This window comes from Globicephala melas, chromosome 10 (assembly GCF_963455315.2).
Source record: "Globicephala melas chromosome 10, mGloMel1.2, whole genome shotgun sequence".
Taxonomy (NCBI): Eukaryota; Metazoa; Chordata; class Mammalia; order Artiodactyla; family Delphinidae; genus Globicephala; species Globicephala melas.
In genome coordinates this window covers 7,356,888-7,383,597 of record NC_083323.1, presented here as the reverse complement: position 1 = coordinate 7,383,597, position 26,710 = coordinate 7,356,888, and the positions used below count along the sequence as shown (strand labels likewise).

General features: G+C 54.2%; 1 protein-coding gene and 2 long non-coding RNA genes across 5 annotated transcripts; 2 read left to right on the top strand and 1 right to left on the bottom strand.

Annotated features, from left to right (window-relative positions):
• Positions 1-6,034: 6,034 nt before the first annotated feature.
• Positions 6,035-12,473, top strand: LOC138842826 (uncharacterized). The gene is made up of 3 exons (XR_011377755.1): positions 6,035-6,139; positions 8,929-9,029; positions 11,934-12,473. It is a non-coding gene; the product is annotated as an uncharacterized lncRNA (long non-coding RNA).
• A 7-nt stretch (positions 12,474-12,480) lies between these two features.
• Positions 12,481-16,657, top strand: LOC115852745 (uncharacterized). The gene is made up of 2 exons (XR_004039259.3): positions 12,481-14,622; positions 14,997-16,657. It is a non-coding gene; the product is annotated as an uncharacterized lncRNA (long non-coding RNA).
• Positions 16,038-26,647, bottom strand: TOB2 (transducer of ERBB2, 2). Of its 3 annotated transcripts, XM_030855811.3 has the most exons (3): positions 26,198-26,647; positions 22,662-22,756; positions 16,038-19,967 (listed from the first exon to the last, which is right to left on the bottom strand). In XM_030855811.3, exon 3 carries the CDS (start codon positions 19,869-19,871, stop codon positions 18,840-18,842), a length of 1,032 nt encoding a protein of 343 aa, XP_030711671.1. In that variant the 5' UTR covers positions 19,872-19,967; positions 22,662-22,756; positions 26,198-26,647; the 3' UTR covers positions 16,038-18,839. The 3 variants fall into 3 exon arrangements, with proteins under 3 accessions (XP_030711671.1, XP_030711674.1, XP_030711670.1); XM_030855814.3 differs by lacking the exon at positions 22,662-22,756 and having other exon boundaries at positions 26,194-26,647; XM_030855810.3 differs by lacking the exon at positions 22,662-22,756 and having other exon boundaries at positions 26,198-26,646.
• Positions 26,648-26,710: the final 63 nt, after the last annotated feature.

Here is a 26,710-nt window from a genome sequence, read left to right as displayed (position 1 = left end):
ACAAACACTCTCGGGAACCAGCTGCTCCTCTTGCATGGTCCCACACCTCTACAGGCCACCCAGCCAGGCCCCCTCCCTCCCTCACACTTGAGGTGAAGAGCCAATGAGTTAAAGCTTGTGAAATGCTTAGAATAGTGCCTGACATGGAGCAAGCAGCCGTAGATGCCAGCTATTACTCTTATCACCACCTGTATTTTACAGGTGAGGAAGCTGAGGCTCAGAAAAAAGGAATGACTTTTTTTTTTTTTTTTTTTTTGCCACACTGCACAGCATGTGGGACCTAGTTCTCCAACCAGGGATTGAACCCAAGCCCCCTGCATTGGAAGCATGGAGCCTTAACCACTGGACCACCAGGGAAGTCCCAGGAATGACTTGTTCTACTCTCACATCTTGTCAGTGGTTGAGCCAGGATTTGGACCCAGGCAGCCCAACTCCAGGGCCCTCCCTCTCAGCCTTCCTGCCTGTTACTAGGGATGAAGTGTCCCACCCCCAGTAACCCAGTCCCTTCCCAAGGGCACCCATCCCATCCCCACTTGCTTGGGAAAGGACGTTGCCCCTGAGATTCTCTCTCCCGTGTCATCAGCCCCTCCCTCTCCACAAGATCGTTCCGTCAGCCCAAAACATGCTCTAAAATCTTCCATCCTAAAAATTAAATAACCTGAGCCCCCATTGCCCTCCGGCTACCACCATTCTTCTGCTCCCTTTACCGTGAAACTCCACAGGAGTGAGTCCTACATTCACAGCCCCCCTCAGACTTCCACCCTCCACTGAAGCCACCTTCTCAAGGTCACACTGATGACTGCCTTGGTGTTGCCACATCAACCTGGGTGGATCTCAAGCTCGTCTTTCTCTGCTTCTGAGCAGCGTTTGGCACAGTTGCTCACTCCTGCCTTCTAGAAACCCTTTCTCCCTGGCTCCAGATTCACCTCCCTCCGTGGCTGCTCCTCCTGTCTCCCCGAACTCTAAATGTCAGAGGCTCCAGGGTCAGCAGGTGCCCTGCTCCCCGGGTCTTTCACTCTGTTCAAGGCCTGGAGTGCCATCCATGCCCCGGCAACTCCCACAGGTGTCTACAGCCCCATCCTCTCCCCTGGGCTCCAGACTCGTGCCTCCACCTGCTCCCTTGCCAGCACCACCTTGACCTGCCCAAAGGCTCCTGGTCTCCCCATAGCTACTCCTCCTCAGTTTTCCCTTCAAAGTGAGGGGCCCCACCATTCCTCAGGTGCTCAGAATAAAGCCTTGGGGTCATCCTGGATCACCTGCTTTATCTCACAGCCGCATCCAATCCATCCACAGTTCCTGTCAGTTCTAGAATCCGGCCATTTCCTCCCACCCCCAAGGCCACCCCGTGGTGTCCGAGCTGCCATATGTCCTGCCTGGGTTACGGCCGCCTCCTCCTGATTTCCTGTTTTCACCCTGCAGACTGTCCTCCTCACAGCTGCCTATAACCATCGTCATATCCTGTGGCTCCCAACACACTCAGAAACAAATCCAAACTTGTCACCGCAGCCTAAAAAGCCCTTTGAGACCTGGCTGTCTACCTGGTCCACTCCCCTCCCTCTCCACCCCTGGCACTTTGACCCTTTTGCTCCGCCTGGGTCACGCCCAACTCCTTCCCATCTCAGAGCCTTTGCACTTGCCGTTCCATCTGCCTGGAGTGCTGTCCCCCAGATCTTCTCAGCCCAGCCCCATTCGCAGTGCCTGGCCTGCCTGGTGCTTGGCACTGTCTGCCAAACCCACAGGGACAGGAGGACTGGACCAGGGCTGGTGTGGCAGGAGCGCCACTGTCGCCACCAGGTGGCGCTGCAGACACATCCCTGGGCGGTGACCTCTGGTCCAGCCTCCAGATTTGTCCTCTCAGCAAAGCCTCGCGGGGCCTCCCGTGCCAGGCGGTGCTGTGAGGCACCAGCTGCCTCGGCCCCGCCCTGCCTGCTCTCCAGCGGCTGCTGGCAGACACTGTCTGGAGGTATCCAGGGAGCCTGGAAGAAGGGAAGGCTGGTTGCCTCCCAGGGCCTGTGCTTCTAGGCTCTTTCTGGGCAGGGAGTAGACGTGTAAGCCTGAGAGGGATGTGTGGGGAGAAGGGGGGCTCAGCCAGAGCAAGGTGTCTGGAATGAGGAGTTCCGGGGAGGCCTTGCACTCAGAGTCTGCCCATCGAGGCTGGGTTTGCATCCCACCTCCTTCTGTCGTCTGTACGTCAGCCCTTGCCCAGCCTCCCAGAGCAGCAGTGAGGAGTCAGGGCTCAAGTCATTTTCAAATGGATTTTTCCAACAGAACCTCGTTTTTCAGCCGTAGTCTTCTCCAGAAGGCCAGCATATGACACTGATAAAAGGGGTGTTGATCCAAGCTCAGGGTGCTGACAGGTCCTTAGTCTAAAGTCACTTGAGAGGGTAAGTGTGTGACAACCGTGAGTGATGGACACACCCTACCCAGGGTGTTGGTGAGGGCCGTGGTCCCACTGGGAGCTGCCCCAGTGCTCCGTCTATTTCTGCAGCTGGTCTGAGCTGCAAGGCATCAAGAAAGACTTGAGGCCCGCAGGCAAAAAGCTGTTTTTAAAAATGAATTCAAGAGTGGGTATATGTATACATATGACTGATTCACTTTGCTGTACAGCAAGAAACTAACACAATATTGTAAAGCAACTGTACTCCAGTAAAAATCAATTCAAAAAATGCATTCAAATCAAGATGGTGACAACCCCAAGGCCCAGTCACGGATTCCAGGTGTCTACAGTGCCCGTCTGATGACCCCCAGCCCTGGCTGTGGGACCCTGGCAAGTCCCTTGCCCTCTCTGGACTTCAGGAGGCAGAGGAGGCCACGGTCTACCTCCAGGGGCCCATCTGTTTACCTTGGCAGGTCTGGATTTGGTGATCAGAGACATTTGGCCAATGGCCTGGCTCCACATGGCCCTCAGAAGCCTGGTGGATGCAGTCAGGAAAGCAGAGCATGTGTGAAGAGAACCTTCAAGGAGGGGCCTGGGAGCTTGGGCTGTGGGAGACAGGGTAGGCAGGGTGGGGTGGGGTGGGGAGGGGGCAAGGAGCTGACCAAGCCCTGAGAGTTTAAAACTAAACCCTGCCTGGGGCTTCCCTGGTGGTGCAGTGGTTAAGAATCTGCCTGCCAATGCAGGGGACACGAGTTCGAGCCCTGGTCCGGGAAGATCCCACATGCCGCGGAGCAACTAAGCCCATGCACCACAGCTACTGAGCCTGCGTGCCACACTACTGAAGTCCACGCTCCTAGAGCCCGTGCTCCGCAACAAGAGAAGCCACCGCAATGAGAAGCCTGCACACCGCAATGAAGAGTAGCCCCCACTCGCCGCAACTAGAGAAAGCCTGCGCGCAGCAACGAAGACCCAACGCAGCCAAAAATAAAATAAATAATAAAATACAAATAAATAAATAAACCCTGCCTGAGTGCTGTCAGCTACAGCCAACCGTGGCTCCCAGGGCCTGGGCCTGGTGACATCATCAGGGCACAGGATGTCCCTGGCAGTGACTGGAGGTGGCAGAGGGGACATGGTAGGACAGAGGGGGTCCTCATCTGCACTTCCTGCACCTGGGAGTTGTCTGTGTTTGAGGAGAGCCAGCCCGGGTTGTCACCATCCAGAGGGGCTGCCAGGGGTCCCTCCTCCCCCAACACCTGGGAGCATTTCATTTTGCATCTGAGAAAAATGAGGCCCAGAGAGACTGACTTGCCTGAGGCCCCTACTTTGAGAGATCTGACAGCTCCAGAACTGGAAGCCAGCAGTGCTGGCTCTCAAGTAGTGATTCTCGAAGTCTGGTGGGGTGGGGGACCATTTGGGGACAAGGCTCACTTGGACGAGGGCAGGGGGGAGGCACCAGCTGAGCAAGTGCCTAGGTCTGTGCTCAACATTGCTCAGAACAAGCAAGCTCCTCCCGCCTATCCATTTCCTCTGCTCCTCACTCTCATCCCAAGGAGGGACTGGCAGGGATTAGTGCTGCCCCCATTTTATAGATGAGGAAACTGAGACCCAGGAGCACAAAAATCACCTACTCCAGGCCTCACAGCACATCACACCCAGCTGGGATGGGGTCCAGTGTCCCCTGGCAGTCTCCAGCTTGAGCTTCTAGAGCCAGAGTGGGTATAGGGGGCTGCCATGGGAATACAGGGAAGGGGTGGGAGGGAGGCCCCGCCACCTCTGCTGTGGCGGTGTCCTGTGTTTAGCTTCCCTCCCATCCCTCCTCTTCCTCATCCCTCCTCCAGTGGCTCCAAGCCCCCATGCACTCAGGACCAAGTCTGGCCTCCTCGTCTGGCCAAGGCTCGCCCTGCACATCCAGCTTCATCTCTCACCATGCTCCTGACACTCAGCCTCACCAAACCGCTCATAGATTCCTACAGAGGTTGCTATTTCAGGCCTCTGAGCACTTGAACAAGATGTTCCTGCTGCCTGGAATGCCCCCTCCTGTATCCTATCTTCCCCGGGGAATTCCTATTCATCCTTCACAATTCCGCTCTGAGCCTTCATTGCTCCATCGAATCACAGTTATGATTGTAACTGCTGTATGTTTGCTGCCCGCCTCTCTTCCTGGACTGGCGGGGCAGCAACAGTATGGTACTCCGCTCTCCAAGCCCAGGGTCTAGCTAGCGCTTGGATGAAGGGATTAAACTGAGCCTTGTAAGGCGGGGCCAAGGCCCACTTTGCAGGAGAACGGTGGGGGTCTGTCCCTTAGTTGGCGTTAAAGGGCTTTACTGGTGGGGGTGGGGTGTTGCTTAGCGTCCACAATTCATTCCCCGGCCAAGTCTCCCAGGCTACCCTCCCCAGAGGCCGTCAATGGCTCTGCCCTAACCTCTCCCCTGCGGGGTCTTTCCATCCTGCTCCATCAAATCAAAGCAGGGGCAGTCCCAATCTGCCACCCTCCTACTGTCTGCTTTCTCCCTCTCCCAAAAGCAACCACAGCACAGACCGCTCTCAAATCTTAGAAAAGCTCATAATTCTACTAGGGAGCCTGTTGCAAATGCAGAGTCCCAGGCATCATTCACGGGAGGCCCACTCAGAGGGACCTGGTGCGGAACCCTGGAATCAGCATTGTTAAGCAGCCTCCCAGTGGCCCCGATGATCCTACTTTAGGAGCTTCCTGGGATGCAACACGGAGACCCAAGATAATGCCCTGACGAGGGGCAGGGAGGGAGAGCCACTGCCGTCAAGGTGGGACTCTGGGCTGGGGACGACCTCCGGTGGCAGTTGCCGGGCCTTAGGCACAGGGCTGTCTCAGTCTACCGGCCAAAGGTGGGCCCCGCGGCGAGCGGCATTTGTCGCACCAGGTGTGCCTGCAGGCCTCAGCGCCGGGCCTGCTGCTGCCTCCCTTCTGTGCTGGGGAGACAGACGCGGATATAAATAACAGCGAGGCCGGGCCGGATGAAGTAAGTGCGAGCAGGGAGGCAGGAACGGCCGCCAGGGAGCGGGGGAGGCAGAGGCGCTCCAGCGGGAACGGGGCGGCGCGCGGCTGACGCGGGCCGGGAGCTCCCTCGGGTCCCGGGTGACCTTCGGGCGGGGGGCGGGGGGCGGCCTCCAGGCCTCAAGGCGGGTCCGCGGCGCTGCTGAGCTCCCAGCCAGGCCCGAGCCGGAGGTGTGACAAGGCCTGGCTAGGGGGCTGGGGAGGAGGCTGCGGGGCGCCGAGGTCGGGCACTGGGGAGCCAGCGAGTGGCTCTGAGCAGGAGACTCCCCGCGGTGAGCGGCCTCGGCCACTCCGCACGCCCAGCCCGGGACTCGGCGAGTTCGCCGCGCCCGCTCTGGGCCTCGGTCTCTCCAGCTGTAGGCCCGCCGGATTCCCCAGCACTCGCGGGCAGGAGCGGGGAAGGGAGCGCGGAGGGGGCTGCCCTAGTGTGGAGAAGACGGAACAGCCTGGCTCTTCCCGGGAGAGGGCGCCCCTAACGCCTCCCTTCCCCTTACCCGGCGCCGGCGCTGACGCCCGCCCAGCCCCACCTCGCCCCGCCCCTCCCCGCCCCGCGCCCGTTACGTAACCCCTCCCCTCCCCTCCCCCTCCCCCTCGTGCTCCGCTGTGGTGTGGGGCTGGGAAAGGAGAGGCCAGGGCCGCCTCCCTCCGCGCTGCCTTGTTTGGCCCGGCATCCTCCCCTTCTGCTTAGTGCCCAAGGGGAAACTGAGGCAGCTGTCCAGCAGGGCACAGTGAGTTGGGGTGCACGCGGGGATGGGGGTAACCGCCCTCGCTAGGAGGCGAGGGGAGCCCAGGGGAGCTCAGTCTGCGGTGAGAGCCCCAGCTCCGGCTGCGGCCACGACTTCCTCCTCTGAACAAAAGTTCCCTTCCTGGCCCTGACGTTGGGGGCTCTGGAGGTCCCCTGCTGAGGAGTCTTCCGCAGTTGCTTTTCCCATCCCACTGTGTGTGGGCCACCAGTATCTTGAATTCTAAAGTCAGGCAGTGAAGCCCAGTGGTGACTGGTACCTCCGCCTACCCTCTGGGTGACCTTGGGTAAACCGCCTCTCTGAATCTCACTGTCCCCACCTATAAAATGGTGCTGCTTGCAGGCCCTCCTTCTAAGGTCTTAGGGAAGAACCCCGCATTTCAGCACCTGCTGAGTACTTAGGAAGGTAACTGTGAACTGTCCTTATCCTCCACTCACCCCTCCCAGGGCCTGACAAAGTGCAGGACCTGGGCCTGGCCCTGGGCTGGTAGGCGGTGCCCCACTGAGCCAGTCAACTCCCAGTGCACCTTGGCTTTTGCCCGGGGAGCACGTGGTCTAGGTCTGCCCTGTGGCCCGGCCGGCAGCTGCAGCTGAGGCTGTTGCTGAAGGGCCCGCTGGTGTAGCACTGCAGGCCCTGCCCGGCTGTCCTCGCACAAGACCCCTGGGAGCACCTGGGGATCCCCTGCAGTGCCACCCATGGTCTCTCTCTGAGGTAGCCAACCCAACACGTTTTGAGCACCTTCTAAGAACAGGCTTTGGGATGAAGGAGGTATCTGCCCAGATCTCTGTGCTGCTCAGACACAATGGGAGCCTCAGTCTCTTCATCTGCAAAATGGGGACAATCACACCTCCCTTCCTCCCCTCTTGCTTGGCCTCTGCCAGGTTGAGATGAAATGCCTCTAACCCTGCTCACCTTTATCGGGCCTGGAGTGTTGAGTCCAGGGCTACATGTTAATCTTACCTTCAAACAGCAACTTGAGGTGAGAATTGGTGTCCTTTTACAGTTGGGGAAACCAAGAAGTGGAGTAACTCCTCCAGGTAGGGTGATCAAAAGTCCTGGTTTGCCCAGGGACAAACACACCTTCAATGGGAAAACTGGGAGTCACCAGGCCACACAGCTCGCTAGTGACAGTGTCTGAGTCCGAAGTGGCAGTCCGACTCCAGAGGCCATGTACAGCAACACCGGACTGTGTTTCCCTCCATCAGTATTTTCTGAATGTACGAATGCATCTCTTCCTGCACCTGCCTCCAGCCCTTGCTGACTCCCGTGGCTTGTATATCAGGATCTAGGAGAGTCCTATGGGAAGCAACTGAGGTCTCTGGGTTCTGCTGCTGAGTTCCTAGCACCCCCTCGGCCCCTCCCTGGTTCAGCTCTGCCACAAGGAACCCCCCAGGGTCCACCCATCAGGCCCTAACCCTTTTGCCCACAGGGGAGGCTGGGTTCCTACTGAGGGAGCCACTGCCCCCTGATATCAGCTGTGTCACTTTGGAGCTCAGTTCCCTCACCTATAAAATGAGGGTGATAAAGCTGCTTTCCGGTTGCTGCTGGAGATTCAAGACAATGTAGGTAAATCTCCTGGCACCCCGGAGGCCCTCCATATATGAACATTGTTATTGCTGCTATAATGTGGTAATTATAGCAAACTATTGCATCAAGGGCTTCCTCTGTGAGGGTAATTATCCTAAATGCTTCCCAAGCATTGAAGCCCGAAGAAGTAGACACCATTTTTCAGGTGGAGTTCTGTGTCTCAGGGAGGCTGTGACCTGCCTAAGGCCACAACAGTGAGCAGCTGGACTGCCATTTGCAGGGTTCTGTACTCTTGGAGAACTCAGCTCACGTTACGGCAGCTGCTGGTGATACGGGGCAACTAGGGCACAGGGTAGGGAGGGATTGCTGAGGTCCCCACAGGGCGCCAGGCCCCCTGCCTGCCTCCCGGACAAGCTGGTCCTCTGCTTGCCCAAGGTGGCAGGACAGGTTGTAAGAACCAGCCCTTTGCTCAGGCCAGGCTGCTCCCCCCGGCCGCCCCCCCGCCATTCGGCCGGCTCCCCGAACTCTCTGCCAGTCACTGTTCCCTGTCTGCCAGCCAAGCTCTGGAGCAGTCCAGGACATTGTGTCCAGAGAGAGGGCCAAGTGGGCCCCTTGCCCATGGCCGATGACCTCCTGCCCCGCCCCTCTGGGCCTCAGGCCAACCTGGCCTGTCCCCGGGCCTGGCACGCCTCAGCCCCTCCTGCCTCTCTGCATGCCCTGCTGAAGAGGGGTGCCCGCTGTTCCAAACCTTCCTCTCCCAGAAGGCAGCCCTGAGTCCTGAGGGACAGGCTCCCTGGGGTGCCTTTCAGAGGAAGGCAGCTGGGCTCTTGAGAAGCCTATTTTCCTGCTCCTGGCATTTTTGCTCTCCCTGTCCCCAAATCCAGCCAGAGCAGGTGAGAGGCCCCCTTGGGCAGAGAACTGACTGCGGGGCCCCGTGCTGACGCCGAGACGTGAGAGGACACAGCCTTATCTCCCCTGCCCCCTGCCCCCCATGGCTCAGGAAGCTGAGCTGCAGAGCAGTTTGTGCAAAGCCCCACAGCGGCTGAGAGTTAAGCGTTCACCATGGGAAACAGGAAGGGGGCCGCCCCAGGGAGTGAGGGGCACAGAGATGGGAGGAACTGCACCTGCTCGGAGGCACCCTCCTCACCACTCCCTCTGCCGCGTTCTCACCATGTGGCGTCCTTTTGTTTCCCTGAGGGTATTTTTCTCATTTGTTTATGAGGTTTACTATTTATCTTGCCCACTAGAACATGAATTTGGTGAGGGCAGGGACTTTGTCTTGTCCAACAGCTTCATCGAGGAATAATTGATAAACTATAAGCTGCACGTACTTAAAGATTATAATTTGGTAAGTTTTGACATATTATATACCGTGAAACAATCAAGATAATGAATATATCCATCACCCCCCAAAATTCCCTTGTTCCCCACTTTAATCCTTCCCTCCAGTCCCTTCCATTCCTCCTCTCCTGTCCCCAAATAACCACTAATCTGTTTCCTCTTGCTGCATGATTAGTTTACATTTTCTAGAATTTTCTATAAATGGATTGAAACAGTATGTGTGGGTTTTTTTGTTTTTGCTAGGGCTTTCACTCAGCATTAATATTTTGAGCTTCATTCATGTATCAGTAGTTCGTTTCTTTTTTTTTTTGTCTTTATTTTATTTTTATTTTTTATTTTTTTGTCCGTGCCACGCGGCATGCGGGATCTTAGTGCCCTCACCAGGGATCCAACCCCAGGCCGCCTGCAGTGGAAGCACAGAGTCTTAACCACTGGACTGCCAGGGAAGTCCCAGTAGTTCATTTCCTTTTATTGCTAAGCAGTATTCCATAGGGTGGGTGTACTAGAGTTTGTTCAGCCATTCTCCCCATGAACGACATTGGGTTGTTTACAGTTTAGGGCTAACACATAAAGCTGCTATGAACATTTGTGTACGAGTCTTTGTATGGACAGTTATTTCCTTTTCTTACGGGTGAATAGGAATGGGATAGCTGGATCATATTGTAGGTAGATGTTTAACTTTTTAAAAAATTAAATATCTATTTTTAAATTTTATTTATTTATTTTTGGCTGCATTGGGTCTTAGTTGTGGCACGCAGGATCTTCGTTGAGGCATGTGGGATCTTTCGTTGTGGTGCTCGGGCTTCTCTCTAGTTGTGGCGTGCGGCTTTCCTCTTCTGTAGTTGTGGCATGCAGGCTCCAGGGCGTGTGGGCTCTGTAGTTTTGCGGCACGTGGGCTTTAGTTGAGGTGCGAGCTCAGTAGTTGTGGCACTCGGGCTTAGTTGCCCTGCGGCGTGTGGGATCTTAGTTCCCTGACCAGGGATTGAACCTGTGTCCCCTGCATTGTAAGGCAGTTCTTTACCACTGCGCCACCAGGGAGGCCCCAGAAGTTTAACTTTTAAAGAAGCTTCTAAATTATTTGCAAAGTGGTTGTACCATTTTACATTCCCACCAGCAGTGTATAAAAGTTACTAATTCCTCCACATCTTCGGTAATACATGGTATGGCCTTTCTTTTTAATTTTAGCTATTTTTAAAATCATTTATTGGGCTTCCCTGGTGGCGCAGTGGTTGAGAGTCCGCCTGCCGATGTGGGGGACACGGGTTCGTGCCCCGGTCCGGGAGGATCCCACGTGCCGCGGAGCGGCTGGGCCCGTGGGCCATGGCCGCTGAGCCTGTATGTCTGGATCCTGTGCTCCGCAACGGGAGAGGCCACAGCAGTGAGAGGCCCGTGTACCGCAAAAAAAAAAAAAAAAAAAAAAAGTCATTTATTATTTTTCCAAATGTTCAATTTGATTTAACTTTTAAAAAAAATCTGTTTATTTATTTATTTGGCTGCAGCAGGTCTTAGTTGCGGCATATGGACTCTTAGTTGCAGCATGCAGGCAGGATGTAGTTCCCTGACCAGGGATTGAAACCAGGCCCCCTGTATTGGGAGCGCGGAGTCTTACCCACTGGACCACCAGGGAAGTCCCTTAATTTTAGCTATTTTAATAGTTGTGTTCATTGTGGCTTTAGTTTGCATTTTCCTAATGACTAATGATGTTGAACATCTTTTCATGTGCTTATTTGCCATCGATATATCTTCTTTTGATATAGTCAAATCTTTTCCCAATTTTGTGCTGGGTTGTTTGTTCTTTCTTTTTGGCTGTGTTGGGTCTTCGTTGCTGCACGCGGGTTTTCTCTAGTTGCGGTGAGCGGGGGATACTCTTGGTTGCGGTGCACGGGCTTCTCATTGTGGTGGCTTCTCTTGTTGCAGAGCACGGGCTCTAGGCGCACGGGCTTCAGTAGTTGTGGCACGTGGGCTCAGTAGTTGTGGCTTGCGGACTCTAGAGTACAGGCTCAGTAGATGTGGTGCATGGGCTTAGTTGCTCTGCGGCATGTGGGATCTTCCTGGGCCAGGGCTTGAACCTATGTCCCTTGCATTGGCAGGCAGATTCTTAACCACTGCGCCACCAGGGACGGGCTGTTTGTTTTCTTATAATTGAGGATTTAAAAAAATTGAGATGTAAGTGACTTTTTTTTAAAGATTTATTTATTTATTTTATTTATTTTTGGCTGCATGGGGCTTAGGTGCAGCATGCGGGATCTTTTCTGAGGCGTGTGGGATCTTTCGTTGTGGTGCATGGGCTTCTCTCTAGTTGTGGTATTTGAGTTTTCTCTTCTCTAGTTGTGGCATGCAGGCCCCAGGGCGTGTGAGCTCTGTCGTTGTGGTGCACAGGTTCCAGAGCATGTGGACTCTGTAGTTTGCCGCACACAGGCTCTCCAGTTGAGGCACGAGAGCTCAGTAGTTGTAGCACGTGGGCTTAGTTGCCCCAGGACATGTGGGATCTTAGTTCCCTGACCAGGGATTGAACCTACATTGTAAGGTAGATTCTTTACCACTGGACCGCAAGGGAAGTCCCGAGATATAACTGACTTTCAAAATTATATTAGTTTCAGGTGTACAGTGTAGTGATTTGATATTTGTATATCCTGTAAAATGGTATAATTGAGTTTTGAAAGTTCTTCATAGTTTCTCTATAAAAGCTCTTTTACAAAGACTGTATTTTGCCTACATTTTCTCCCAGTCTATAGCTTGTCTTTTTATTCTCTTAACAGTATCTAAGGGAATTTTGATGAAGTCCAATTTATCAGTCTTTTCTTTTATGGATCATTCTTTTGGAGTCGTATCTAAGAAATCTTTGCATAACTAAAGATCACAAATATTTTCTCTTGTTGTTTTTTTTTCCTTCTGTTTTTTGGCTGTGCAGCATGCAGGACCTTAGTTCCCAGACCAAGGATCGAACCTGCACCCCTGAAGTGGGAGCGCTGCATCTTAACCACAGGACCACCAGGGAAGTCCCTCTTTTGTTTTCTTTTAAACATTTTATAGTTTTAGTTTTACATTTCTGCCCCCTGGATATCTCTGTGGCTCCGTGAAGGGGGTCATCTGCACTTGCTGTGCCCATGGCTTTACCCCCTCGCTCCTCCGCTCAGGAGTCTTGTTTCTTTTCCCATCTCCCTGCCCACCGCCTGGAGCCCCTCAATGTAGAGTCCAGGTGCCATCGTACCAGCCCAGCCTGAAGTACTTGGCATGTGTGCTGGGCCATAGCTCCTCCCCCATGAGCTTCTATCAACCCTCTGAAGAGCCTTCCGGGGCTGGATAGGAGCCTCCTGCGGCTCGCTGACCTTCCTTCTGCCGTGGATCTGATCAAGGTGTTGAAGTCATAATGACCTGGGTCTGTCTTCTACTCCACTTTTCTACCACTAGAAGTCTCCCTGTCCTCCAGCAGGCCCGTGCCCAGGGCCCAGGTCAGGACCTCGCACAGAGGAGGGGCTCTGGGGAGGTTTGCTGATTGAATGTGTGAGAGAACTCTATCTCTGCTCCTAGCCACAGATGCAGCAACCTGGGCATGAGAGACTTAACTCTCACATTGGAGGTTAGATCCCAGCTCGCCACCTGGGCTATGGGGCCCATGATGCGGCCTTGAGGACTTCTTCGACCTCATCTTTGCCTGTCTCTTGTTTACTGCTGGCCTTTTCATTCCCTGAGCACACCGTACTATTTTCTACCTCGCCCTTGGGAGTGGCTGACCTCTCTTCTGCTCTCTCTGCCAATTCTCTTGTAATTCAGATTGCGGGTTGAAAGCCCCCTCCTTGGGAAGGTTCGCCTTCCCCCAACTGCCCAATCTCAAGGAGCCACTTGGTCACTAGCTACCATCACCAGTTTTGATTGTCTTAGTGGAACATCCTCACCATCTGACAAATTCTTCACTTATTTGTTTGTGGTTCCTAGAACATCACTTCAGGAAGATGCCTGGAACAGTGCCCAGCACTTATGGGGCCTCCATGTTGAATGGTAAACGTTGAATGTTGAGTGATTTACTGGAGTCAGTTAGGGCAGAGCCAGCCTCAGGACCCAGATGTCCAGGTGGCTGGACCAGGCCTCTTCTCCTGCTTGGCCTTACCAGCCCTGCCACAGGTCAGCAGTATTCTGATCAGGTCCTCATGCCTGCGGGGGTCTCGACTGGTAGCCCTATGGTCCCACCCAGCGCTCAGCCCATCACTGTTTTCTCCCCTCCCTGGGGAAGGTGCCACAGCACAGGGTCCTCCAGGGCCCTCACCAGGGCTCAGGAGCCAGTGGGGCAGGAAGCGGTGCTGACCCAGGGACCAGCCCAAATGGCCTAGCTGGACAGGCGCCTAGCCTCACTGCCTCTCGTACAAATGGGACAGAGGTCAAGAGGGGAGAGAGATATTTGAGGTTACACAGAGTCGGCAGCTGTGAGGACCCACTTCTCTCGCTGGCAGTGAAATTCCCCAAATTAAAACCCAGAAAATCAGCAGGTTCCTGTCACCCAGGGGCTTGGACACTTCCTGGCTGGTCCCAGCCTGTCCTTAGGCCCTGCCCACTCAGGACTTGGCTGAAGTGGCCAGACCCAGGGAAAGGAGGAGGGAGGGCAAGAGTGTGCCCCTCCACCCCATGACTCACTTGGGGGAGGTGGCAGTGAGGGGACCAGACAGTGGCATCCCCTTGGCCCAAGGGCGGGTGCTGACTCAGGCAAGCAGTGACGAATGGAGCAGGGTTCTCCTGCCACCATGACTCACCCCTACCCACCCATCTGTTCTCCAGGAGAAACTATTTTGAGGGTGATTAGTATACGTCCCAGGATGCTACCTTGCTGGGGGACAAGCAGCTTCCCACTCTTGCAGAGGGCAGACTGGGGGCCAGCCTAGTGTCTGCTTTGAGAATGGAGTTTCCTTTTCCACCCCAGCCTGGTCCCGCTGTTGGCAGGGTTGGGTTTCGACCTGTTTGCTGATTCAAGGAAGCATCCAGGACTGGGCTGGCTGCTGGTGTTTGAGGATGAATGATTATGGCCCTGCTGATGAAATGGTACTTGTCATTTATTCTGGGCCAGCTACGGTGCTCAGCATTTTCCACTCACTGTTTCATTTAATCTTCACAAGTAGGTGTAATTATTATACCCATTTTAGAGGTGAGAGAACTGAGACGCCTGAGTAGGTGGAGTGGTTGCTTGAGGTCACCCAGCTCAGGAGCGGCAGGGCTGGGATTGGAATCCTTGTTTTCTCAGGGAGCAGAGTCTAGACTCTTCCCTGATGGGCGCCCACCTGACACGTTCCCTGGGGAGGGGACTTGGTCTTGCTTTTCTCCTTCCTGGCTCTTCTTTGCCTCCTGATCCCTGGGCTCCCAGGCCCCCTGTATACACCTCTCCTGTAACTGCTGTCCCACCTGTGCTCCCCAGGCAGGCAGTGGGTGCTCATGGAGTGTTTGTGAATAAGTGAGCCTTTTTTCCAAGGAACTCTGAGTCTACCAGAATGTTCTTTCTCTCCTTACCCCCAGGTCTCCCACTGCACCCCTTCAGAGCCAGCAATTGGTGAATAAATGGAGGCAAGAACGTATGAATGAATCATTTCTGTGCCTGAGCCATGGAGAATTTGGAGGTTTGTTCAAACCCGGACTCTCTGTTCTTTCAGCTGGAGGGGCTGGCCGGGAAGGCGATCTCGGCACCTGAGCTGGGCCTCCCCCAGGCCTGTCAGCTCCCTGGCACGTGCACAGGGGGTGGGAATGAGTGAGTGGGTATGGGTGAGTGGGAGTGGGTATGGGCCTCTACTCTAGTAGAACCTGTGCTAAGTGTTTTATTTATATTAACATAAATAGGAATGAGTATGTGAGGGGACCTGGGGCCCACAGGCAATGGGCAACCTGTGCACAGGGACACTGAGACAGGCTGGGCTTCTCCCTGCCAGGGCAGAGGAAAGGGAGAGCTCTGCCAGGGCCTGGGCATCCTGGACTGGGGCCTCTCTCTCCTCGACAGGCTCTGTTGAAGGAAGCGGTCCATGGAGGGGCCAGACATCAAGGGCTCCTGGGACCTTGTGCAGCTGTGGGATGTCTGGCCTGAGAGCTTCTAGGCCCAGTTCACACACTTGGGTGGGGAGGGATCGGTGTTGGCCTGTTTGGGGGGTGAGGGGCCTGAGGAAACGCCGGTCCTTTTGATGCCCCAGAAGAGCTGCTTGCCCCCTGCCCCAGCCTGGATGGAGGTGGCATCCCCCAGGCCTGTCACCTCTCCCACACCCAGTGGCAGCCCTCCCCCCACACCCCAGTGGCACTCTTCCATAGCAGTTTCCACAGTTTTATACATGAAAAGGTCACACATGGGGCAAAATCTCAGCTTCCCCACTTACTAGTTTTATGAATTTTGCAGGTAATCTAACTTGGAGCCCATTTCTCAGTTGTACCATGGAGATAATACCTGTTATCACCAGGTTGTTGTGAGTGTAAAATAAGATTCAACAAATACCTAGCTGACATCTTCAACCCTTGGGCCTTGCGAGGCTGATGTGCATCACTGCTGGGGAGGGGCCCCAGGTACCAAGGAAGAGGGAGGAGACGCTGATTTCCTCCCTAGCCCCGGGCTCAGGCAGGCCACGTCAACCCTGAAACAGCTCCAGAATTGCCCAGCCAAGAGAAGGGTCGAGAATCTAAGCACCAGGTTTTTGGATGGAACCTGACCTAGGTAGGCTCTTCTCATCCTTGCCCACTCCTAAGGGTCTAGTGGTCTCTGATGGCCAAATACCAGAAGAGGCGTGTCCTGTTCTCACCACCTGTCAGCAGAGGGAGCGGGGCAGTTCCCAACCTCATGGAACCTGCTTCCGTGTGGAAAAGGCCCTGTGGGAATGGGCACCCGGAAGTGTCCTGGGCCGAGGGGAGAGGTGGTAAAAGGGCCCTGTGACACTGTGCCCACCCAGGGGTCAGGTGAGGATGACTAATCGTTTCGTGAGGTTCACAGGGGCTGGGTCACTCCAACTCTCCCCATCCCAAAAGGGGCCCCAGAAACAAAACAAGCAGGGAGCAAGCAGAAGGTTATTATATATCATGCTTTTAATACAAACTTAAAAAAATCTGGAACAATATAAACTGTACAGATTTGATCAATCTTTTTGTTTTGTTTTTAAACTAAATCTCTAAACACACCAATGTTCCATTCCAAAATATTGCACAACATTCTGAATACAAAACACTTGATTGTATTCCTCCTTCACTAAAGAAAACAAATTCATTACCCTGCTCCCGCGAGCTCCTCTCCATGTTGCCTCAGTGCCCCCCTTCCCATCCCCAGGGGTCAAACTAGAGAATCTACAGCTCACTGCACTGAGAAAAAGACATCATTCTGGACTAAAAGTTTACTTCCTTTACAAGACGATCCACCTTTTGACTTGTTCCTGGGAAAGGGGGTAGACAGAGAGAGGATGGGGAAAGGGGAGAAATAGGTTTTATTCTCCTCTTTTTTTATTTTAAAGTTTGTTTTTCCTGAAAAAATATCTTTCTCTCCTCTTAAGAAAAAATCTTGAAAAGAAAAAAATTACCTTTACGTTAGAAATATACATATATTATATATACCTCTTACATTTTACAAATGTAGCAAATTATTCAATACAAACGGACACCAAAAAATGTAAAAAATAAAAAAAAAAAGTTTTCCTATGAAACCAGGTAAATTAGTGCAGATTTTTGTTTTGTTTTCTTAAAAAAAAAAATAAAGTTGAAGCAAAAATGCCTAGATTTGAGACAGACTGAGGTGGGCCCAAGAGCCCAGCACAGGAGTCATGCTCCTGCTCACACATTTTTCTTCGTATTTCAAAAGACACTAAGGGGTTGGTCTCCCCCTCCCTGTATGTGGTGAGGAACAAGCCGCCCAGGGTGTGGTGGGTGCCTGTGTGCATGAGTGGGGGAAGAGGGGCTGGAAGGGGGCATAAGGCAGCATCCAACCTTTCCCAGAGAGCAGCCTGGGCCTGTCACCTGTGCGGGAGCTGAGGGCTCGGGAGAGGGTGGCCCAGACGGGGCTGGCCCCTGAGAAGTCTAGGGGGGACAGACGGTGCCGGGCCAAGGAGCCAGGGCACTGCCCCGCGCGGGGAGGTAGAGCTGGTGCCCACTGCAGGGAGAGGAGGCTGGCAGTGTCCGTCTGGGCCGGATCCGCTGCCACAGCAGTTGCCAACTTGGGGTCACTGGGAGGAGAGGGTGGGGTGCCAAAGGTTTTGGTGATGGGGGCCCTGATGCTACGTGCCCACTTGCCAAAGCGTCATGGCGTGGAAGCTAGCCCACTAGGGTTGGGTCAAGGTAAATTCTCTCCAGCAGAGGTGGGGAGGGCTCTTCAAGAATCCAGACACAGCGCCTGCCGTGGCCAAGCGCCTGTCCAGCCCAGCCTGCTCGAGATCAGCATTGGGCCCAGTGGGCCTGGGTCAGACAGTGAGGGGATGGCAAGAGGTACCAAGAGGTTCTCAAGCAGGCAGGGGAAGAAATGTATTAAAGCGACATCTACAGCCAAAAGACCAAAGTCTCAATTCAAGGCTTTGGACTGCCCACTACAGGCACTGACCCAAAACTCCCACCCCCCAGGGCGCTCAGGTAAGCGTTTCCCACCCTGGGCTAAGGTCACACAATAGGAGGGTCCGAGTCCAGGGACTTCTCTTAGGTATCAGAGGCTGGGCATTCCCTCAGCCCCTCACTGGTAACCTTTTTTTTTTTTTTTTTTTTGGTCAAAAACAAAAGTGCAGATCCCTCCGCAGTCTAGAAACCAGTTCCTTCTGCAGTGCTTTCCTCTGGAAGCGTCAGGCTCAGCCAGTCTGGCGCCACCACGTGAAGCACCCCACAAAAGGACTGACAACCCACCCCCAGTGCATTCCCCACCCTCACACATAAATAAACACTTGCTGCGACCCAGAATCACACCCAGAGGGGAAGTTTCACATGGCTCGGAATCCTTTAAAACAGGAGAGCAAATCACGCACGCACGCATGCACACGCACACCTACACTCACCCCACCTCCCTACCCAAGAACTCAGGCCCAGGAAAGAAGGGGCTACATGAGAGAGGCCACATGTGCCAATGGCTGGGTCTCCAGGGCCTCGGTGATGGTCTGGGCCAGGTGGGAATGGTGGCATGGGGCCACAGGACAGAGATGAAAGGGACACCAGACAGAGTGCTAACCTCCCTGGAGTCACAGACTTCAGCTCTAGGGGGAGGGTGTCAAGTGGCCAGCTGGCAGCTCCCTAGGGCCCAGGCCTGAGAGGAAGCGGGGGCTGGAGTCAGACCTATCTGGGTGGCAGGGCCCGAGCAGGCCTGCTGAGGTTGGATGGCTCTGAGAGGACAGCTGGGTGATGAAGACAGTGACACGGGGCAGTCTCTCCCTGTTCTGAGGAGGGCCAGGCCCCAGCCACTGTCTTCCTTCCCTGTGAGCTGGGACACACCAACCCTAAACCAGGCATGCGAAGGAGGGAGGGAGAGAGGGAGGGAGGGAGGGAGGGAGCAGGGAGCAGCAATTCACATCTGGACCATTCTTAGCACAGGAAGCCACTAATTAAAGATGTTATATAGAAAACTACATGTAAAAAAGAAAAAAAGAAAAAGAAATATAAAACCCAAACCAACCGAATAAATCGGAGGCAGGCAGGAGAGCAGCAGGGGGCTGAGCTAAACACTGTTCAGTGCTTCAGGGGCCCCTCCCACTCCATGCCCGGCCTGGGTCATGTTTCTAGAAGTTAGAGTGAGAAGACTGGAAATCTTTTTGTGTATTTTTCTTTTCCTCTTTTTTTTGGCCTTTCCTTTCCTTTCTCTTTTCTGTGGTCTTGGGTGCTCCTGGCCCCGTGGGCAGGTGGGCAGTCAGTTGGCCAGCACGACGGGCTGAAACGGCTGGCTGGGATACTGCATGGTGTTCAGGTTGTAGCTGAGGCCTTCCACGAAGGGCGCCTTCTCCAAGAAGAGGCTGTTGGCGCCACCTCCAAACACCTGGGCCATGTCGAAGCTGCTGCTGTTGCAGGTGCCAGCCCCACCGCCCCCGAAGGGGGCCGGGGTGCCACTGCCCTGGCCATCGGCCCCATCACAGAAGAGGCTGGGAGAGCCACCGCCGTTGTACACGAATTCCTTGGCATTGGGTGAGAGCTGGGACTGAGGGGCTGGGTTGGTGGCGATGAAGTTCAGTGAATGCAGAGACAGAGAGAGGCTCTTCTGCTTCAGCAGGCTGTTGGTGGGAGAGCGGGCCATGCGGGGCTGCTGCTGGGGGATCGGCTGGCCACTTGCCCCGCCCCCCGCCCCCCCACCTGCTGCCCCGCCCCCCTTCTTCATCTTGGTGGAGCCAAACTTGGTGGCTGCGAAGGAGGCGGTGGTAAAAGTGATGGGCTGAGCGGAGCGGGGCATGAAGGTGGGGCTGGGCGACTGGCCAAAGGACGGTGACGGGGAGTTGGACAGGGAGCTGTCCTGGCTGCCGATGGGCACAAACACCTGGGCATCGGGATTGAAGCTGCTCTTGATCTCCTTGTCCAGCTCTGGGGCAACACAGCCCTCGCTGTCATCCAGGTAGAGCACTTTCACAGCCCCCTTCTCACCAATCTGGTAGGACACCTCGAAAGGGTCGATCCAGACACTCAGCTCCTCGGGCACGTTGGCCCGCACATCCTCCACCGCCAGCCCACTCCGCTTGGCGGCCAGCTCCACCACGGGGTCCACTATCTCCCCGATGTGGACACAGCGGAAGCCAGAGCCCTTCAGTGGCTTGTCAGGGTACCAGTGGCCTTCATATTTCTTTTTCAAGAGTCGCTCTAGCTCCTCACCGAACAGGTCTGCCCGGCGCCGGGGCAGCTTGTTGTACAGGTAGGAGATGATGAAGTTCAGGGCCACTTTGATCTCCAGCTGCATCGTCCTTTCCTAGGCAGAGAATCAGCACAGGCACGTGCACAAGCCAAGGACAGTGGTAGGAAATGTAAGGTGGGCAGCCTTGGGCTCCAGACAACGCTGAAAAATGAGAAAGAAAGGCTTCATGAGTAGATATGCAGAAAGCCAGTGGGCATCAGACAGAAAAGCACCAACTTTGGATCACATAGCCTCAGGGTCCCATTTCTGCTGCACTAGTGACAGGTTTATATGTGTGACTGTGGGCAAGTCCCTTTTTTCTGAGCCTTAGTTTCATCAGTAACATGATATTTTAGTCGGCACTTGATAAATATTTTTAAGTACTTCTAAAGAAACAGGGGTACTGTGGTTTCCACTATTTTGAGAATTCAGGTCACTTTATGAGTGACACCAAAAAAATCGAGCTCCTAAATCAGATGGAGAAGGGAAGGCTCTTGCTAACTTGTCTCTGCAATATCTCGGTGAAGTCCCACTCCCAAACTGTCACAGGCCAAGACAGGAGTTTAAAATCTTTAGTTTCAACCCCTTAAATGGAAAGGGATACAGGTCACTGAACAGAAAGCAGCACTGCCAACTTTTCACAGGAGGCCAGGACTCCAATCGCATCCAATTTGTTATCCTGAGTTCCCTGGGTGTGCGTGTGCTCTGGCTCACTCTGGGTTTGCAGAGCTGATTCTTTTGCAGAACAGTGTAACCAAGGCGAGCATTTCCATCCAGACAGCCTCCAAGAATGGAGACTGGGGCATGATCCCCAGGAAAAAGTCAAGACCTATCACAATCAGAGGCATGGACCAACAAGGAAACTACTGACTAGGGGCTGCCCTAGGGAAGCAGAGGAAAGGAGAGGGAAGTGGGCCCTGTAGGCCAACAAAGCCTTAAGAGCAGTACCGGTGTGGCCTGAGGGAAATCTCTATAGTTTCTGGCTAGAGTGTAGGTGATGAGGTGGGCAGAGAGAAGAAATTTTCCATCACCCTACAGCCTCCAGCTGGGGACCCATCATCACTCTGTCTCCCAGGGACTGTCTGACCACCTGTCCTTGGCACCAGACCAGATTCATCACGTGTTTGGAGATCCCTGGAGAGGAGGCAGTCCAACATAAACACTCAGCTTGTTATTTTGGGATTCTCTCACAGCCAGATCCACAGAGGTCAAAAAGGTTTATTCCTGAGGTCTGGGCCAGCCTCATTTCTCAGGAAGATGATCTGTGAGGTCCTGAGAGCCAGTGATCCTAATTGCCTCACCTTCTCCAAAAGGGCAGATCCAGGTTCATGCCATAGGAGAACTGAACTGAAAAGGGCCATCTTTGAGGGCCGACAGAGCCAGAAAATGTTCCTAACCAGACCTCTGGGTGAGAATGTGCTGCTGAGCTCAGCACAGAGACAAGACTGATCCACTATCCGTCAAGGGCATCTTTTGTCCCTGGAGCTGGATTTCGATTAAAATCCCTTCTGGGTCCAGCACACAGTATCCAGGTGCTAATTCTAGGCTTGAGGATCTTGAGCTTTCGGAACACCTGACCCAACTGGCTACGGCCTGGGACCATGGCTCCCCAGGGCGTTTTAAGGACGGAACCCTCAGGCAAAGCTCTCCGGGGTGAGTATCAGAGAAAACGCACTGGGTTAATGTGGAGTATCTGATGACGCCGGCCATGTCTAGCCCCTCCCTCACTTCAGGTCTGAGTAGACAAAGGGTCACGTGCGGCACCAAAAGAAGTGCCACGAGCATGGCCTCTCCTGAGCCCTCCACAGGGAGGCTCAGGATTCAGGTGACTCTTTTCTCCCCATCTATCCCAGCCTCCAATACAGACAATCTCCATGTGTGTTCAGATGTCTATTCCTGGTCGCCAAAGATCAATTCCAGGGTCCTTCTAGGTTTAAAGAGAAGGAGAATGATAAAGATAAGGAGCTTTCTGTTTACGAGGATTGGATTCATCACCAGATGCAAAGATAGCTACCAGGACCATGGGCCTCCCCTCAAGAACAAAGGCCTGTAAGGGCCACAGTGGCCCACTAGACGTGTCCAACACACATGAGACTAAAAAGTTGTAAAGAAAGTTGGCACTGGTTCCCAAGAATGGGCCTGGAGTTAAAGACAGTGTCTTCAAAGTATTTTTGAAAAGTAAAACTTGAACATGACATATGACCCTTCTCCCAAGGAACCACATGGCCTCTTGGCATGCCACGTGGTCCAAAGGGCTCCTGCACCCTGCTATGCCTTCTCAAACTCTGCTGCGTAACTGCCTTCTAAATCACCTCCCCTGAACAGTTCGGCCTCAAAATGGGAGCATTTTAAATGCAGGCCAAAGTCATTGGGAAATAAGCCTCCTACCCCAAAATACAATAGAATCACTGTCATCAGCCCTGCCCAGCTAACCATTTTCTGCAGCATTAGCAACTAAAGCTGCACGCCAGGGGCTTCCCTGGTGGCGCAGTGGTTGAGAATCCGCCTGCCAATGCATGGGATACGGGTTCGAGTCCTGGTCCGGGAAGATCCCACATGCTGCAGAGCAACTAAGCCCGTGCGCCACAACTATCGAGCCTGCGGCTCTAGAGCCCACGAGCCTCAAATACTGAGCCCACATGCCACAACTACTGAAGCCCGTGAGCCTAGAGCCCGTGCTCCACAACGAGAGAAGCCACCGCAATGAGAAGCCCAGGCACTGCAACGAAGAGTAGCCCCCGCTCGCCGCAACTCGAGAAAGCCTGCGCACAGCAACGAAGACCCAACGCAGCCAAAATTAAATAAGTAATAAATAAATAAATTTATTAAAAAAAAAAGCGGCACACCAATTTATACCTCAGTGATGCTGCTGCACAAATCAGAAGTAGATAATGCCACCTTCGCTTCTTCAACTCGAGAACAGGCCAGGCCAGATGGCTGTGGGGTGGAACCTTACAAAAACGACGGACAACCAGAATGAGATTTTCTGCTCTAGCAGCTCAAGCTCTAATTTTGACTTCAAGAAGCTTACGGAACAGAGGATTAAAGCACTGGTGCTGTCTTTAACTAAAGATAGGAGTGACCACTCACATCAGTTTGTTCATTTTTTTAAGGCTATTGGACAAATTCTAGAGCTTATAAATTAAATATTCATACAATGTGGTAAAATTAGCTTAAAAATAACCACCCTTCAATACAAGGAACAAGTAGATTCAAGTCAAGCCGCAGGAGAGGACTCAAAGACTTTCTCCAACCCTGACTCAGGCACAAAAGGCCAGAAATGTGGCAAAAAGAAAAAAAAAGGCTAAGTGCTTAACAACAGCAAAATCTACCTTTTGTCAACATATTAAAAAGTTGCAAATATGAGAGTAAAATTCTGTCCCCTTTTATTTAGAATCTTATCCTCCTTCATTTGCTTTAATTCCAGCAACAAAGTTCATCCTGGATTCAGATCCCTGTGTTCAGTTTTAAAGGAGTAAGTGCTCAAGAGAATGTCAAAAAAGGGGGAAGAGGGCTTCCGTGGTGGCGCAGTGGTCGAGAGTCCGCCTGCCGATGTAGGGGACGCGGGTTAGTGCCCCGGTCCGGGAAGATCCCACATACTGCGGAGCGGCATGGGCCCGTGAGCCATAGCCGCTGAGCCTGCGCGTCCGGAGCCTGTGCTCCGCAACGGGAGAGGCCACCAACAATGAGAGGCCCGCGTACGGGGGAGGGGAGAAAGAAGCTGAAAGGAGGCTGCAAGTCAACGATATGGTAAATGGAGACGCCAGAGAACTTCTGACAAAAACTCGAAGGACAGTTTTTAGGAAGAAAAAGTTGTTTTAAAGGGGAAAAGGAGGGATAGTGAGGGAACCCACTGGGCCCCCAAACCCTGAGCACCTGTAAAATATTCAGGCACCTCAAGCCTTAACATCCAAATCATAGGACAATCAAGCACTACCAGATTCAAATGAGTGTGGAAAGAGGACTCAGGGTCCTCAATTTTGACAAGGCCAGTAGGTGTCACAGACCGGGTGCTGGGCAGTGGGAGCCCGGCTCTGGCGGGACAGCGGGTGGCCCCACCACACTGGTCTCGGTGGCAGACGGGTGGGTGTGGTTGAAAGGCTACCAGGACTTGTGCCAACTGACTGCACCCCCCCCCAGTGTCCCACACCATCTCCCCAAAACATGGACTGTGCAAGCCCAAGTCTGACTACGAGACTCCTTCCGACTAAGAGGGCCCTTTTGGGAATTCCCTGGCAGTCCAGTGGTTAGGACTCCATGCTCTGACTGCCGACGTCCTGGGTTCCATCCCCAGTCGGGAACTAAGATCCTACAAAACCCCGCTGGGCGGCCAAAAAAAAAAAAAAAAGGGGGCCCTTTCTAGGCCTCTCCAGGTTCCTCTGAAGCCAGGAAGACTTGACTGAACCCCAACATACACGGGGAGGTCCGGGGCAAAGGTGCACTCTGCGCTCTGGGAATTGTAGTCTTCAGAAACCTCACGCTCAGGTTGGAGCAAACGACCTACTTTCTCTGCACACTACACTTCCCTGCGTACTTTGCGAAGACTCAGCCGGGGAACTACGCATGCCCAGTAAGGGGAGCTGGAGGAGGGTGGGAGAACCGAGGAAAAGTTTCCGATGCACATGCGCGTTGTGGCAGACTGGCGCCCCCCCCCCTCCCCCGCCCACCGCCTAATACATTTTATATAAATTCTACCCATAAGGCCTACTCCCCGTATTGTGTCGCCCACCATATCCATGTCTCGGCTTCCCGAAAAACTGAACTTTTCTTTCTTCCTCTCTCTTCACTGCCTCGCAAGACCGTTGAATTAACAGCTTCTAATGAGTTTTTTCTGGGTGAAGGCGGTAGGCCGGGATAGATAGGAGTCACATCCCTCCCTCTCCCCAAACCCCTGCCACTTAATCTGTATTCCTTGGGCTGGGTGGTTTCCCTTTGGAGTTGCTGTAGGGACGGCGGATTCAAAGAGAAAGAGCCTTTTCACTTAACGCCCAGCGGGCTCCGCTGTAGCACCTCACAACCAGGAATGGAACGGCAGGAATAAACCCAGTTCTCCCGTCCTCTCGGCCAAAGAAATTCCCAGTTTTAAGCTGCGGGGAGGCGCCGGGCGGACAATCAGAAGGCCCGACGCCAGCAGGGCCCAAGCCTCACCCCTCTTCTAATCCAAGTCCGAGTAACCAGACCCGGCTAGGTAATGGGAAAGAGTTCCCAGCCAGGGAAGAAAAAACTGTACATCTGACAACATTTTCTAATACTTAAAAATTGTTTGTGAGTCTCCTTCCGCTGCAAGGCCTGCTCTATTGACCAGACTTACCAGATCCTCGGCAAAGCTCCTCTGCAGGGTGTTAAACCTCCCTAATCCTTCCTCCCACACAAGCTTCTCTCCCCCTCCGCTTAAGAGGGGGATGGGGGCAGGCACCCAAGAAAGCAATAGGGATGTTTTTCTGCGGTTAAATCAAAGATGAGGGACCCACTCCCACGGTAGGGTGGGCAGGAAGAAGAAAAGAAAGGTTAGATACTGAGCAGACACCAGGGACCCCCCTCGGCTAGCCCACGAGTTGACGCCTACTGTGTGGGGTTCTGGTTCCTCTAGGGGGTGGGAAAGGGCTGCCAGCTGCCCCTCCTCTCTCTGTTCCCTCCTCCTCCCCCTCCCTTTCTGGTCAAGGGCACAGTCCATCCTCTGGACAGGAGCTTAGGAGTAAGGCTCTTCCTCCCAGGCACCTCACCAGGGTCAACCTGAATCCACTCCCTGATACTGCTGTAAGGGTACTTTTTTCCGCCCAGTTTCCCCTTAAAACACTAACGTGGATAAAGAGCTAAAGCCAAATGGTAAATTCTGGCTCGGCGGCCAGAGGACAGTCACCACTGACCGGTCCAAAAGGGGGGTGTCCACCCTCCATCCCTCAGGCTCCACAGGGCCAAAAATAAGCCCTATTAATTATTACCACCCTCCTACCCCGCACACGGGAAAAGCAGAAAAACAAGGCCTGGATCCCCTTCCTTCTTCTGATTTTATTTAATGGTGGTGGGAGTTATGTTTTCGCGGGGAACGAGGAAAATCTAGCGACTCTCTAGGATATGAAGAACGGAGGGAAAAGGGAGGAAATGCACCGCACCCAGGAGGTGGCCACACTTGGAACAGGGAGAGAAAGGGGCTCTGGGATACCCCAGGATGAGAGCAAACGTGAGGGAAAGAAGAGCACGGGGAAAAGGTGGGGTCCAGTGAGGAGGCGGAAGGGGAACGGAAAATGTTGGCCAGGTGTAAGAGGGGGGGCGACAGCAACGTGGAGAGTCCACCAAAGCGGAGAGCGGGAGTGGGGCGGGGGTAGGGGAAGGCGTCGGGCCTGTTGGGTCTCGGGGGAGCCCCCCCGCCCGCACGCCCCCCACTCACTCACTCGGGTCTCCGCGGCGGCGGGGCGGTGTGCCGGCCGCGGGGCGGCTTCTTCCTCCAGGGTGGTCCTGGGCGCGGGGCGGAGGTTGCTCTCCCTTCCCGGGAGCCGATGTGTCCTTTTCTTCGTTGAGGATGGGGGAGCGAGTGAGGGGAGTATGGGCTATGATCTCAATAATAATTCTTTCAGCTTTTTGGAGGTCGGGCTCAGCGGCGGGGGACAGAGGGCGGGCGGGCCGGCCAGCGGCGACGGCGCGAGGCTGGAGGACCGGAGGGTTGCTTGTGTCGCGGGACGGAAGACGGTCCCGGCTGTGGCCGGCGGACGGTCTTGCCCTTCTGGCCCCGCGTCGCCCAAGCCACTCGGTTCTCCCCGCCGACGACCCGCTCCTTCCCGCGCCCCTGCCCGAAGTGAGCAAAGTCAATGAAAAGTTTCACCCTTAGCAACCCTGCGCACGGATCCGGCTTCCCCACCCCTGCGTGATGCGTCCCTCCGCCCTGCAGGGGCGGGGCCGAGCGCCGG

Coding starts and splice junctions, on each gene's coding strand:
- TOB2 (XM_030855814.3), bottom strand. CDS start 19,871: ATGCAGCTGGAGATCAAAGTGGCCCTGAACTTCATCATCTCCTACCTG.